This window comes from Leptonotus elevatus, chromosome 11 (assembly GCF_054856555.1).
Source record: "Leptonotus elevatus isolate MCC_2025b chromosome 11, RoL_Lele_1.0, whole genome shotgun sequence".
NCBI classification, from domain to species: Eukaryota; Metazoa; Chordata; class Actinopteri; order Syngnathiformes; family Syngnathidae; genus Leptonotus; species Leptonotus elevatus.
Window position 1 is genome coordinate 17,778,553 of NC_141249.1, and position 15,247 is coordinate 17,793,799.

The window sequence follows — 15,247 nt, forward strand, 5'->3', positions numbered from 1 at the left end:
ACACACTGACCCCATGTGCTCATGTTAACAAAAAGCAGAGGCTCACTTGCTTGGCTTGCCTTAGGGCCTATTTCAAATCTGTGCTCTGGCCTTCCTGTGTGGAGTTCGCATGATATTTCCCTGCTTGTGTGCGTTTTCTGCGGGTACTCAAGCTTCTTACCACATTCCAAAAACATGCTTCTAATGTTACTTAGGGACTCTAAACTGTGTGAATGTGATTGGTTTGTTTGTTTATACAGTACGTATAAAATCAGCTGGGATTGGATAAATGCAGCTCACCAATGACCTTAGTGAAGAAAAGCGCTACACAAAATGGATGAATGGATTTAAATGTTGCATTCATTTTATTTTGTTACAAAATCTTTTCAACAAATGCAAACTAATATTCATTTCTAAAACAAATGTATTTATTTAAGATTACTTATTTTAGCTTACTTTGTGTCCTGATATTTGGATCATAAAGCACCAACAAAAAGCAGGGCTTAGGCTCCTCCCAGTGGTGGATATTATCACCAACAAACACTCAGTTATATTCAGTACAAAAATATTACCTATACAACAAATACGGTGGAATTATTGATTTGGGGCACTGTAGCATTTGACTCAAATAATACCGTTTTTTTCCCTAATAATAATATACCGATATATTATAAGTAAATCAAACAAAAGTTGAATTTGCTCATTTTGAACATGTACTGAGTCAAAGACAGCGCTTCTTTCCAGCGTGACCTCCCTGCAATCATCAGTGTTATCCACCGTTGCCAAAGTGTGTGTGCTAAATTGTTGTCTGATGGGATTTGCGGCCTAAGGGACTGGAGCAGACAGAGGCAATTGTTCAACTTTAAACTATTTACTGAGGAATTGCAATAAAAGAGGTCATAGGTTGGGCCAGGCCACTTTCCTTTCAAAACAGCCACATCTTGCCTCATCGTTGCATCTTGTGTGTTCTTTTGCGCTGGTTTTGTGAGAAGGGTTTACAGTGCAGCATGCCCGTCGCAAGTTTGGGACAAAGAACTCGCCAGCAACATATTTATGCTAATGAAAAAAACTATCCTGCATTTAAAGGTTATATTTAATCACATGATGTTCATCCGTCTTTGGTCTTCAAAGGCACATATGGGCTGTAAATCACAACTAATCTATTTGTTGCCATCTCGTTGTTGTACAAACGCGCTCGCAGATGCTTCTGGTGCCACGTAGTCTGAGTGCGTTAAGACACGGTACCGGAATTGTGCCGGGGATCGGCCCTTTAAGGCAGGCATCAAATTGGCAACACAAATTATAGCATAGAACGTGCACAAGTTGTGTTCACTGCCACCAGGTAAAAATGTGATATGATGGCAACAGTTATGTATTTCTATTTCCTTTACGTCCTTCGGATAAAACTGCTTGCAAATCAACCGAGATTGTGATGAATTATAGAGATTGTACTGCAGTTTTGTGCCCCGCTTTTTCTATTACACAGCTTCCCATCTGTTCCCATTTTAGATTTGTAATAATGGAGGAATGGTGTTCAGATTTTGCCGCAATCAAAATAGATTGCGTTGGTCGTCACACTCCAAGATCAACACACCTGCAGGCGCCGGCTTTTGGAATAGAATTTCAAAAGGCTCGTACATGGCGTATTGTAAAGTCTCGTATCCTTGTATTCTTGTGCGCGTAATACATGAAGGTGTGAGTGATTGCTGTGCCAAATGTTGACCTCATGTGGCTTGTCATGCCCCTCTCGTGGAGGCTTTTTGAAGTCGGGACTCTCAGATCTCAACATGTGGCTCATATTTGCACTCAAAATACCTCCCAGATCTATTGGCTGTTTGATATGGGACGTAAACACATTGACATGTATTTTTGCCTTTCTGGTGTCGCCGATTTACTGTTTAATGGGGTTGAGGGCACGGTTACGGCGGCTATGTATTCCATTGTTCTGTGCATGCAAGCAAAAGGCATTGTGTTGCAATATGATGCCATGAGAAGACATTCCTGGGAAATAGTACACAAATGTGGTTTCAAGACAGCCACAAGATTGAATAAGCGCCAATACATTATCGGTATTGAAAATTCCACTTTCAAATATGAAGCTAAATGACAAGAATTATTTTTGGTTTGAATTGCAGTTATGATGGTACCAACAGGGCCATTTTGACATTTTGACATGTCCACTGCTTTATGAAATGTCAAGTAACAAGTAATCACAGGCTGTCATAAAAAATCTGCTGGACACAACTTTAGGTTCAGGGTTGCCAGCACATAACCTACCACAAACATATCAATTCACTTTTCTAAAGGGACAATCCATGGGGATTTCAGCAGGCCTATAACTGGTGCAAAATAGTTTTGTTTTTTCTAACTAAGTTGCAGCCAAACCCACTTTTAAGTCAAGGACTGCCAGGATAATCCTTCCACAAACACACCAGGACACCTTGTCAGACCAAGAAATGGCACAATATAAAATGTAATAACAAATTGAAAAAATCTGTAGTGGCTTGATTTTCAGGGATTTTGCCACATCCGGTCAGGAATGGATTATTATTATTTTCTTTTTTCCCAGGGGCTCAGTTTTTGGCCATTTCTAAAGCACAAGATACATTTTTAAAATTGTTATAGATCCCACTTGTATTCATGAGTGCCAGAAATTCTTCACATAAACACAGTAGAGGGCCAATTATTTTTTAAATGTTTCATAAGAGCTACAGAATCCCCCTTTACCCTAAAAGAAGCCTGGTTCTTGCTGTATTTCAGTAATAAACACCGTCGGTAAATACATGAAGAAAGACATAAAGCCTCAATAGTTAAAGCTGCCCAAAGCAGAATAATTCCATTTCAAATCGCTACTGCCACATGTGGCCGAAAAATGAAACTGCACACTTCCTTCTCGCATCCACAATGCGCACATGATGTCACATCAGGTGAAATTCACAGGTGAAATGCAAACCTGAATCCAGTCTGAAAGCGATTGCAGGAGTATCCATTGTGAACAGCTAAGGTGTTAATCTTGCTATTAGAAGATGTTTCAGTCATAAATGGTCAAATAAAAAAAGCTTACTATAAAGATATTAATGGGCAAAATTGCTACATAGGCCAGCTTTAAAATAGATGATATGATCTTTTTTACTGTGCTTAGGCTTGAAATGTAACAACCTGCTAATGTACAACAGATGTGAAATAAAATATGGCTATACTGTAATCTAATCTGTCATTTTTACATACGAATATTCTTTAAAATGCACGATCCCTTTTTGAAAATGTGCATCTTTTAGTTTTTCAGGATATTTTGTTGTTGTTGACATATCTAGAAATACTGCACCATAAGAGCTGTATATTAGGACTTTAAATTCAACAATAAAAATGACTTAATGCTAGTTTTTTTTCCCTCTCCCATCACAATTTTGAAATACAATGTATGCTGATACAATGTTAACAGACAGCACTGAAAATAATGGCAAATAGATACGCTTTCAAAAGTACACTTGTGAAGTCCATACAGTCATTTCCTTCCCCCAAGAGAATAAAGATCAGTGTTCTGCAATACAGTCTGGTTTGTTCGGGACACTTCTGGAAAAGCACCAAACAAATGTGGTCACGAAAATGACTTTTTAAGTGTCAGTGTGTCCGCTTCCATTCATGAGCAGGGTTTCACAATCTTTTTGCTCGCTGGTGTGTCTGTTACACAACTGTGCGGCGTGCCTCGTTGTTGTTCGCCGGGCCCCGTCCCCACATATGAAGATTTATGGAGTGAAGTGCTTGCTCCCCATTTTCTTTTGCTCAAGATGCCTTTTTTTCTTTCTTTCTGGGAAACACCCAGGGGAGTTGAACGTCAAAAAGACCAATTGTGTGTGTCGTGGTGATAGTTTTTGGGCAGATTGTTTTGTGATTAAATTTGGTGAATATATAATACAATCTGCTTCCTATTTTATCTGAAAGACAACAGCGAGGCCCACTCTTCTTATCTGGTGGAGAAATACAGTCTTGGGTTAAATTGCTCTTAAGTGATGTTTGCCATCTAGTGGTAAACACTGTTATTACAACTTCGAACTGCTCATCGAATTTTTATTTTATTTTTTATTAATGCCGCCAGTTGCCATTCCTGGCTTAGATGGTGGGACATTTGGTTTTTCGGTTTACGATGCACTTCCATTCTGATTAGGACACCATCAATAACGCATTAACAAAAATGTTTTCCAATACTTTTTGTCAGTTTTGGCAAGATTTCAGTAATATATTTTTTTTTTGGCCTAAGTTCCATTTTTTTCTTAGCTTCATGCTTTATTATTTTTTTGCCAGATTGTAATGACTTATTCCACTTTTTACCTGGAAAACACCGTAGTCAATCACTAACCTGATACTTACAATATTTGTATGAGAATCATTTCCAGATGTTGGAGATATTAAACACTCAAATAAAAATCTGCAAATATGGCAAATTGACCAGCCAAGTAGTTTGTGAGCCTTTCATGTTCCACACCCCAAAGCCCAAACCTTATTGTTACTATAGGGTCTCATTTGTATGTTATTTTCATGTACGCTGAGTATTCCAACACATTTATCTATAATTACCTTCTCTGTGCACAACTGACTGCTGGACTCTCGTACAGTGCAGAAAAAATGGGAGATTTTTTTTTTTTAATAGATGCAGATTTAAAAGCCTCTGGGAGAGGGAGCTGAATTTGCGCCCACAGGGCCTTGCAAACAAACACGGGAGAAAAGTAGACATGGAAGGATCAGAGTGCAACAGTAAATAATGTTACAGTATGAATAATGAGTTACCCCTGTGTGCTGGACTAATAGACAGAGACCTGGTTTAGATTAGGCTTTACACAAACATACGCGCGCACACACACGTATGCGGGACCTGTCACGCATTCTCTGGTGGGAAACCATGGATGAGTCAAATCAGTTACGGCGATTAGTCGTAGGAATTAAACTATCAAATCAAAAGCTGTATTCTTACGTCGTCCAGCAAAGGAGTTCATTTAACAACATACATTCTGTAACCTTGAACCACCTATGTTGAGGTCAGAAAGCAAGCCCGGGGGGTAGTATATGGTGTGTTCATTTCATCATGGTTTATTTAAAAAGTAATGTTAAGTATTAGTAAATATATTACAACATAGAACATTAAAGTCATAGTAAATATATTTCAGGCTACTATTCAAGGAGGAGGTGGTTTGCCTTCTGTAGTGTCCGAACATGCTTCATCTAGCTCTACATTTTATACGTGACATCAAACAAGTGCAGGTCCTAAGCTCCTGGGCTACCATTCCACGAGGATGGGGTTGTTGCTCTTTAAATAAAAGTGCACACTCACTGTTGTACAACCTTTGCTGCCTCACTTAGCGATATGCCTGTTCAAATCTAAGCTCAAACACTGCAGCCTTGGGTTGAGCTGCATCCTTCTCACTAACCAGTTATAGGAGTCAAAGTGGCCTCAGAATGTCCGTTTGCGTCCTCCCGCCTTGCCGGGCCCGTAGCCTACATCAAGTAGTTAGAACAGGTGACGGACGAAAACCTACATATTCTGGGTTGCTGCCTTCATCGCTTCTCCAGTTTTTTGAATCTGGCCTCTGTAGAGAAGGAAAGACTTCATGCTGGGAGAGCTAAAAACACAAGTTGATTTGTGGTGCAATACCGCCAGCTGCTGGTGAACTGGAGTCCCAACACAAACTGATAAGCTTTAGTATATAGAGTCAGTAATTGCCACAAGAAATACTTATTAAGTAATAATTCAGTTCCATAGTCAAAATGTTACTACCTTTTAAAATTAATCCACTGTATAGGTTTTCCACAACATTTTGTTAGAATTGAATTCAACTCTATTCATACATAGATTGAGTGCACGTCATAATACTGTACAATAAGACACGTTGCCTTTGTGTGCCTGTGTTTCTCACCTAGTTTTTTGGAATACGCGTCCAGTTTATAAGCAGCTTGTTCCAACGAAGACACTTGCTCCTCAATCTGATTTATCTGGTCCAGGTAGGGCTGAAGGCTAGCATCTAAGAAAACACACAAAAGTAAATAAAGGCGCTGATTATAGCTCAATTGAGGATGACAGTAGTTTTGTGTAGGACTCACACTTATTGTTGAGATCTTGCAAGTTTCGACTGATGTTGATACTGATGTCTTTCATTTCCATGTATTTCAGACTCGTTAGTTTGTTCATATTCTCCAACAGACGATAATCCTCGCAAGTGGCTGAAAAGAGGATCATGCGAATAGGGTCACAAAAAATTTAAATAAAACATGGGAAGACAGCATGGCTGCATTCTGGACAGGGAAACAATACAAGGAATAAGTGCACAAATAAACTTTAACAATACTTGTGAGTTCTCCTTGAAGGAAGACGGCCATCTTTTCAAACATGTCGGTACACAACGCATTGATGTCAGGTTCTGAGGGCTCGACGGCTTCTTCTGCCGTTTCCACACCACCATCGCCTTGAGCATGCAAAGGGAATAAACAATAATTATTCCAAATCTTTAAAATAAGCATCCGTATTTAACAAAGCCATGGGTATATAAACTACAGCCAGTGGTCCATTTGCATTTTTTAGGCCCCCTAGCATACACAAAACTTAATAATTGACATGGGCTTTATAATACTTGTCTGCACTGTACTACTAACTTTATACACTAGGTGGCAATAAAGGACAAGAAATGTTCATTCTCGTCTCTTGCTTCCTTGTTGTCATATCTACAATGAAACTAAAAAAATTGTATTTACACATCCCTAATAAATAAAAAATAATTCCCTTACAACAGCAAATGGCCTTTGACGTATTTATTTAAAAAAAAATACTGTTATTGGCAACATCACAGAAATGTAAGTGTAATTAAAAAGAATAGCATAAAAAGATTTTTGTGAGCTATTCAGGACCGCGGGCTACTCAAGTGGTCCTTGAGGACTACCTGGTGCCCGCGAACATCACGTTGGTGACACCTGTTTAAACAGTACACGTCACGAGACAAAACATTGACTCGTTTGTTGTTAGCTATTAGCATTAGCACGCTACGGAAGCTGGATCGGTTAGTCGCTCACTGTTCGAGTTGGGTTTTTTAACCGCGAGCACCGGTGCTTCCTTTAAGTCCTCCGTGCCTTCCCCGTGACTCATTGAATCCGCGGCGGCGTTTGGAGGAACAGAATGAGCCCCGGGTGACCTGGAAATACTGTCCATTGCAGCGGCGTCGTCTCCTATGGCAGCCATTTTGTGTCTGTTTTGACTCCCCCGCCCCTTTCTGTCGCGTGAGCTGTAAACACGTGACTTCCGCCCGCCACCTCAACCACTTCCTTTATTTTTCACGCACTGCCACGCCCTTATAATGATACCCTTGTAACCGTCAATAATAAGCACTTAATCGGTTTCGTTTTTTGTTAATCAAACACAGTACCGATACCAAATTAGCATATTTCAAAGGGGAATATAAATCTAGGAAATAATTCTAAACAAGCACGTACCTGTATTAGTTGTATTATACATTTATTTGAATAAAATGTAAGTGTTTTTGAATTGTATTAGAACTATGAAATGAGTGGGTTTTTTTTTGCTTGTCTCATTGAACGAGATACATTTTTATTTTAACGCTCTCTCACAATAAACAGACTAGCGAAATATTCAAATCCAAAGTCAATGGGAAATGTTACAATAAGTAACAGTCACAAATTATACTAAACGAGAATTCACATGATAATAAACACTTTTTACTTAATTATTTGGCTTTTTAATTTAATTTAATTATTTGAGCATGATCATTGTTTTAGTGCTTGTGTTTACTATTTTTATGTTAGGAATTTTCATTCTTATTATTTTAACTGTCTTTGGTTTTGTATGACAGGTTTTTACTTCATGTACAGCACGTTCTATGCAGCTATAATGTTGATTTTAAAGTGCTCTATAAAATCAAGTTAAGCTGGAAAATAATATGACATGAGTGGGGAATTTAATAATATCCTTCGGAAAAAGACAAACAATGCCTATCGCTATTAAACATTAAATAACTGAAATTATATTGTCTTTCATAAATTTGTTGTAGTCTAAAAACGTTTGTAATAAATGTTGTATTATTACGAATATTTATATTTGAAGCTTTTGGTTGTGGTTTGTACACGCTACCTCGTGGAAGATTCAGAATTCCGAGTCTAGTGAAGTGTGCATAACACCTGTGTGGGCGCTGTAGTGGGGGAAGCCAGATCGTGACAGTCAGTCAGCAGAGGGGCTGTAAACATGGCGGCGTGCACAGCTACAGGGCTGTGCCCCAAACCCATACGTTCCTAGGCTGCGAACACGGAGACACCCCAAACATGGAGACCGAAGAGGAGCAGCACATCACCACGCTCCTCTGCATGGGCTTTCCGGACCCCGACGTGATAAGGAAGGCGCTCCGCTTGGCGAAGAACGACATCAACGAGGCGGTCGCGCTCCTGACCAACGAAAGCCCGGGACTCGGCTACGGATATGAGCCCATGGAGAGCGGGCCTGCCCCCGCCTTGAGTACAAGCGGCGACGGGGAGACGAGCGGGAGAACCGGCACGGGGGGCTTCGACCCTCCGCCCGCTTACCACGACGTCGTTGACGGGGAGGTGAGAATGAACTCTCGTGTATCGGTATTGAAACTCTGGGAGTGTGTGTGGCTTCGCCCATTTAACTAGCTCCGCTTTAGCATCGATGCTAGCTGCGCAGCCAGCCCGACGTGAGCTGTCAGAGCAAGCGTGGGGGCTGTGGATCGCTCCCACGGTCCTTTGGCGCCAAGGCACGTCACCGGCTTGCAGTGGAACGTGCAAACGGGAATACTTTTATATTCGAGATTTTAAATGTACTACCTAATTTTGCTAGTAGTAGCTGCCTAGCTAGTTGAGAGTTCCCTGCAGAGCAGCGCACGCGCTGCACCACATCTTTGGGAATGCACTGATGTAAAATAGAAAAAAAATCAACTAGTAGTTGATTTGGTTGGAAGTCGTAAGACGAAATGAAATGCATCTATTTTGCAAGTCCACTTTGCATGGGGTTAGGGGGCCCCCCTGGCCCTCATCTCATGCGGGTTACATTCCACCGAGGCTGGACATTTTGTAATGGTTTCGCAAATTCTATGGACGACGTGGCCGTTTTGTTGTATTTTTTGTTTGTTTACAGGGAGTGTAACGGCCTATCTATTCCGTAAACAAACTCAGCGCTGCTCAGCCTCCGCTGCTAGCAGGCCTTGTACGTTTCATAGGTCAAATGTTTTTAACGTAGTTGAATGACTTCGTACAGCATTAAAAAAAAAAAGAGCAAATGCAGTCGGTCTTTTGGGAGCAAAAAATAAATATATCTCATTCCCATAATTTCACACCTATGACAATTCACAGTCTTCAATGAACATAACGGAGAGAGGCCGGATGCACCCTGGACTGGTTGCAAGCCAATCACAGGGCACATGTCGAGAAACATTCACACTCACATTCACACCTAAGAACAAGTTGGTCCTCAATGAACCCGCCTGCAATTATATGACACCCCCTCTTATTCTAAATGTGTCCCTAATGCTTCCAAACAATCTTCACTATTATTTCCACTTCCACATTGAAGTGACACTGGGAGTTGTGAATAGCAGCATGCATGTAAACAACCTGTTGACCACTTCCTGCTGGCCTGTCTCTGTTTCTCTCTGTCTGGCTGCTAATCACTGCTGTCACGCTGTGATGCAAGCTGGCAAATATAGACAAACAGTTGTCATTTTGCTCAATATACAAACAGTTGCGTATCAATGTGGAGAGAGAGAGAGTGTCTTGTGTTCGGTGTTTACGCAAGCTTGAAAATATCGCAGATCAACTTAATGAACGCAACATGAGGTACATCTGCACAATCAAGTGAGAGCCAATGAAACAGAAATACATTGTAGCTCACTTTTGATTGACAGTCAAGTGTGAGGGTAGCTTTGATTTACAGTCATTTGCATCCCAGCTAAATCGCAGTTTTTTTTTGCATGGAACTTGTGTGTTGCAGAAATCCCGCCTTTTTTTTCGCAGTTTTTTTAATGACTTTTTAAAACAAGCTAGTGTAATGTTGTCACATGTGAGAAAGAAAATCCATAGTCGCCAATGCACTTTTCAGCTGTTCATTGAGTGCCGGAAGAACATTAAAACACAAACACAGTGACCACACTTTCTCATGAAGCTGCTGTCAGCCGCAGCTCACACCCAGACACACTCATGACTCCCCAACGTCACATGCTGCTCCACAAGCCCCCAAAATGTGTTTAAAAGCGTGTTTTAATAAGTTCAAATGTAGGGATGTAACGGTATCCAAACATCACAAATACGATACGATAAATATAACAATATGAACCTTAAGATATGATAATGATCACAATATTGTGGGGAGGTTGGCAATATATATAAAAAAACCTCACGGTTCTGTGTAAAAACTCATAATGCCCCCCCCCCCCAATTTTTTTAAATATATTTGTTAGTATGACTGATTTATATGAGAGATAACTGCCACAGTGGCCAAAACATTCCTAATTAAAATTAAACTGCACTAGTAAGGAGCTAACCACCAGAGGGTGCTAGAACTACTCAAATGGAATATACCCTCGCCTTTTTAACATGTGCTGCTTTTAATATCGTGTCAACGATGATATTGTGGCAATTTTTAATATTGCGATATCACGATATTGCAGTTGCCGTTACGTCCCTATTCATTTTTTTTTCTTTTCCTTTTTTTCTAATAAAGAGCTCAGTATTGTTCATTCGGAAATGTCATCATCATTGCGCTTTATTTATTTATTTATTTTTATTATTATTTTTTTTTTTTTGTGTGTGTGTGGGTCAAATGTGTTTAAAGTGTGAGGGGTAAAAGTTCAAACAAATGTTTGTAGTGCAGTGAAGAGTTTTTGCAAGGCTGTGTGATTTATTATTATTTTTTAATTAATAAAATGTTTGAAATTGTGAACTTTTTGCTCAAGGCACCCATGGGACTCTTACCGGAATGACCTTGCTGCGTGATATATGCGCAACACTCATGAACATGAAGAAGCTACAAAATGTTCCTTCCATTTTTCCCCCCCTTCCGTGTCCACTCAAGTTTGTGACTCCTGCAGGTCGCCTGCCTCATGTCATCCTCCTAAATATAGCCCTGCAGTGTCTCTGACAAACACGTTGCAGACTTCTCAAAAGGGTCCCAGGGGGATTCGGCGGGTGTATAGTAACGGCCCTGCTGCCTTGGAGATCTGCGCATCTCATCGACGTGCCACATGGCTTTTCTGCATGCTGATGATGACGTTTCAATATGGCTGTTATTGTGGTTGTCGTTTGCTGTGATGAGCAGTTGAACTGCATCAGACTGACTATTTCTAATATTTTGCTTGTAAGAAATATGAGAAATGATATTAAAAGCATATTCAGTTAAATGAAACCTGGACCCTGGACTTAAAATTAGATTATCTTTGTAAAAGCGGATTTTTTGGGGGATCCCAATTAGACTGTGCCAGGTGCACCACCTAATACATATATAATTAATATTTGGAAACCGAAGTTCCATGCACATGGTCATGACTTCCAAGTAAGATGCAGTAATATCACTCGTTCTTTGCAGAGGATAAAGAATATATGCATGTGCCACCAAACAAATGCCCTGACACCATGTTGACCATTTCACCTATCAATCAAGTATGCTACTAGCTCATGCTAATCTATACATCCTACCAAATTCAATGCAGCTCTACTTACCTTTCATCTTTGACATGATAACAGGAGTGTCACACCCGTGGGGGAATGTGGATGTTAAAGCATGATCATCTTTCAAGCAGTGCAGGACCTTAGCCCAACCAAGCTGATCTTTTCATGGGTGGAGAAACTCCCCATGTGGGAACAGAATTGTGAGGCTCCAATTTGCATAATTCAGTAGGGCTCAATCCTAGACACATTTTCACTAACAAGCAGATCACAAAATAGTTTTGGGGCTGTGTAATTTCACACTTGAGAGGTGAGCAGGCACTCCAGAGACCTATTTGTATACAAGCAATTAAAGAGTTGATTTTCCATAATACTAAAACTGCCATTCTTCATTTTTATCTTCTCCTCATCTATCTATGCATGTGTCTTTTTAAATATCCCCCAAAGAGGATGGGATGAAATGCGATCCCTCTCTAGTCTCTAATACCTTCTCCGCTCCTTCCTGTTCTCCCGTTTTTTTACTGTCGCCGATTAGTTTTGCCACAGAGTGCATGGAACTCACACATGAGACTATTGTTTACTGCTCATAAGTGGAGATGCGCTCGCGCTGATTAAAAAGGACGAGGCAAAATGGACAACAGTGGACTGTTGAACTTGTGCTGAAATATGTGTTTATTTATTTTTAATGTGAGAGTGTTCTGTAGAACAAAATAGTATCCTATTTAGTTAATCAGGATTCACATACTGTACTTAGCTGCTGTTCTTTTTTTTCTTTTTCTTTTTTTTTTTTATTCAAAGCTGAAAATGCCAAACCTATAAAAGTTGATTTTTAACTCACGATCAGTGCAGTAAAACAACAACAAAGAATATTGTTGTCAGACAGGTCTTAGACAAGGGTGTTAGATTTATGTTTGATTATGTGCGTGCGTGACAGCATTTTTGCACAACAACCTATCTTATTTTGAGCTTTGTGGGGGTGCGAAGAGCGACAAGCAGATGTACTGATGAGGGGCAGATAGCAGAGCACAGGATGCTCACTCCACTTTCACAAGGAGGGAAGAAGAAGAGCATTTTGACTAGTAGAGATATTGGTATTTGAGGAAGTGAAATAGTCACTAAATATTCATACTTTGTACTTAAGTAGAAGTACAGATAGTTGTGTACTTGAGTGTCTTTTTTTTTAATGATTCAAATTTGGCAGGCTTCACTATTCTCTGTGGTCTGTCAAATTTCTAAGAAATGTATTTTCACATTACAGGGAATTTAACTACTTACCAACATTTATTTAATAAAAAAAAAAAATTAAAGGCAGGAACTACAAGAGGAAGTATGTTGTTTCCATTTCTACTGTATGTGAGCCTGTTAACTGCACCTTTTATAATTTCCACCGATGGCCCACTGAGGAGACATCTAGTCACGTATTTTCATTTGTTTAATGTTTTTTTTTTTTGTTTTTTTTTTGCAGAGGAGCAATGATGAGAACGGAAACTGCTCCGGCGGCAGTATGGAGTTCCCCACCACCAACCTGTATGAGCTGGAGAGCCGTGTGTTCACCGACCACTGGTCCATTCCGTACAAAAGGGAGGAGTCACTGGGCAAATGCCTCATCGCATCTACTTGCCTCGCCCGACACGGTAAGACCGACTTGACTCTGTGTTAAGAAAGAAATATTGTTTCATAAGCTGGCTTTAAGCTTTTATACACTCCAGCTGGATAATTGTTATATGCAGGAAAAAGCTAATTTGGGGTCATAAACGGAATATATACCTGTATTACGTCATCAGAAACAGAACACATACACATGACATCTCTTTTCTGTATAACTATTTTAACCTCATATTACATTTTTCTCAACATTTTTTAAACACTGCTTTTCCTCATAAAAATGTTAACTTTTTCCCTTTATAAATTAACTCATTCACTCCAGACCATTTTCACTGAAGCAACCCCCTTCGCTCCCAGCTGGTTTACTGGATTTTGAGTGATTTTGCAAAGCCTACAGAATATTGTGTTCTATTGCTATAAAAACATGAAACCTACCAAAAGAAATCTATCCGTTTCTGTTTTGCAGCAATTAGCATTAGAATATAGCTAAGTTTCATCACCATTCACAAATCTGTTTAAAACACTGGGGGGGAAAGTGCCTTTTTTGCACCATGGCCCTGGTTGATCTCTTCTACTCCGCTGCTACCTGTTGGCCGTTTTGTAATAACTGCCATAGCTTTAAGCGTTCTCTTCAGTTCAGAGGCTGCATTAAAGCCTTCTGTATGCACTAACATTAAAAAACGGATAAATCCATTTTTGGGGACCATGGCAATATTTAAAATGGAAGTTTTTAAACATTTTTGGGAGCAAAAGAGTTGCTTGGTCTTAACATTACAATTCAACATGCTAATATTATTTTGGCAAAAACTCGTAAATTGTCAAGAACAAAAAGCAACAGCATTTAAGACAATTTATTGTTGTATATTACTGTAGTATATATATATTCACCTACAAATAAATGGAAGATTGTTTTGTTTTGTGTTAAAATTGATAATCAACTTAAAGTACGTTCTTTGGCGTGAAAATCCTGCAAGTCCACTTTTGGTGACGCAAAAGGATGTGGAATATTTTGGAAACATTGACAATTGGTTAAAAAAAACAACAGAGCTGTAATGGCACATATCTCCATCAGGCCTTGCAGACGCCGACGAGAACTGCAAGAGGTTCATGGAGCGCTGCATGCCGGAAGCCTTTAAGAAGGTGAGCCATCAGAGCCTCCCAACGGACTTTGAAGATCTCACCAATGACTTTCTCTCCTTTTTGAATTAATTCTTCATCTCGTTGTTGCCAGTTGCTTACAAGCAGCGCCGTACATAAATGGGGCACGGAGATCCACGAGGGGATCTACAACATGCTGATGTTGCTGGTGGAACTGGTGGCCGAGCGGGTCAAGCAGGACCCGGTTCCCGTCAACCTAATGGGTGTCTTGGCGATGGTGTGTGTTATTTGACTTGTTCGCCATCTGTAAAAGAGCCCACATTCTGAACACCGTGGTGTCACTTCCTGTTGTGTCCAGGCCTTCAACCCAGACAACGAGTATCATTTTAAGAATCGGATGAAGGCATGTCAGAGGAACTGGGCTGAAGTGTTTGGAGACGAGGCCAACATGTTTGCTGTTTCTCCAAGCAACACCTATCAGAAAGTATGGCTGAACTCACCTGATGCTTTACAGGATTTTACAGAGCGTACATTTTATGTTAGATGCACAAGATTGTAAAGTTAGATTAGTTATAGGGATGTGAGGCAAGTTAGATACTACTGTATATCGATCCTGATGGAAAATTCTGTTGGACCCAATGGACCTGAAAGTGGGTCAGCTAAAATCGAACTGCAATAACTGCTCATTAAAACTTGAGTGTGTGAACGTGTGTTTAGGAAAACTGCATTTAAAAAACCCTTTAGGGGGCAGTTAAATATTTAATTTAGTTTGATCTGGGTTATTCAGCAGGGTAAGGGCCGCAGAATGAATCTCTTCCGAGAGTGTTTCGACCTATCACTAGTCAGCCTCCACAGAGGCATTCATTATTTACTTTTGCTTAAAGTTACTGACACACAT

The 15,247-nt window shown here is 40.0% G+C and overlaps 2 protein-coding genes across 3 annotated transcripts in view; one reads left to right on the forward strand and one right to left on the reverse strand.

The window, feature by feature from the left end:
- Nucleotides 1-5,048: 5,048 nt before the first annotated feature.
- On the reverse strand, nucleotides 5,049-7,228 carry bloc1s2 (biogenesis of lysosomal organelles complex-1, subunit 2). The gene is made up of 5 exons (XM_086089420.1): nucleotides 7,036-7,228; nucleotides 6,318-6,434; nucleotides 6,073-6,192; nucleotides 5,889-5,993; nucleotides 5,049-5,561 (listed from the first exon to the last, which is right to left on the reverse strand). The coding sequence occupies exons 1-5, from the start codon at nucleotides 7,199-7,201 to the stop codon at nucleotides 5,530-5,532; spliced, it is 540 nt and encodes a 179-aa protein (XP_085945546.1). The 5' UTR covers nucleotides 7,202-7,228; the 3' UTR covers nucleotides 5,049-5,529.
- A 933-nt stretch (nucleotides 7,229-8,161) lies between these two features.
- Nucleotides 8,162-15,247, forward strand: part of usp24 (ubiquitin specific peptidase 24) — a 33,412-nt gene continuing 26,326 nt past the window's right edge. For both annotated transcript variants that reach the window (XM_086089105.1, XM_086089106.1), the window contains exons 1-5: nucleotides 8,162-8,574; nucleotides 13,112-13,280; nucleotides 14,324-14,391; nucleotides 14,483-14,626; nucleotides 14,708-14,833. In XM_086089105.1, the coding sequence (XP_085945231.1) occupies nucleotides 8,296-8,574; nucleotides 13,112-13,280; nucleotides 14,324-14,391; nucleotides 14,483-14,626; nucleotides 14,708-14,833 (786 nt within the window). In that variant the 5' untranslated portion in view covers nucleotides 8,162-8,295. The remainder of the gene's footprint in view (nucleotides 8,575-13,111; nucleotides 13,281-14,323; nucleotides 14,392-14,482; nucleotides 14,627-14,707; nucleotides 14,834-15,247) is intronic.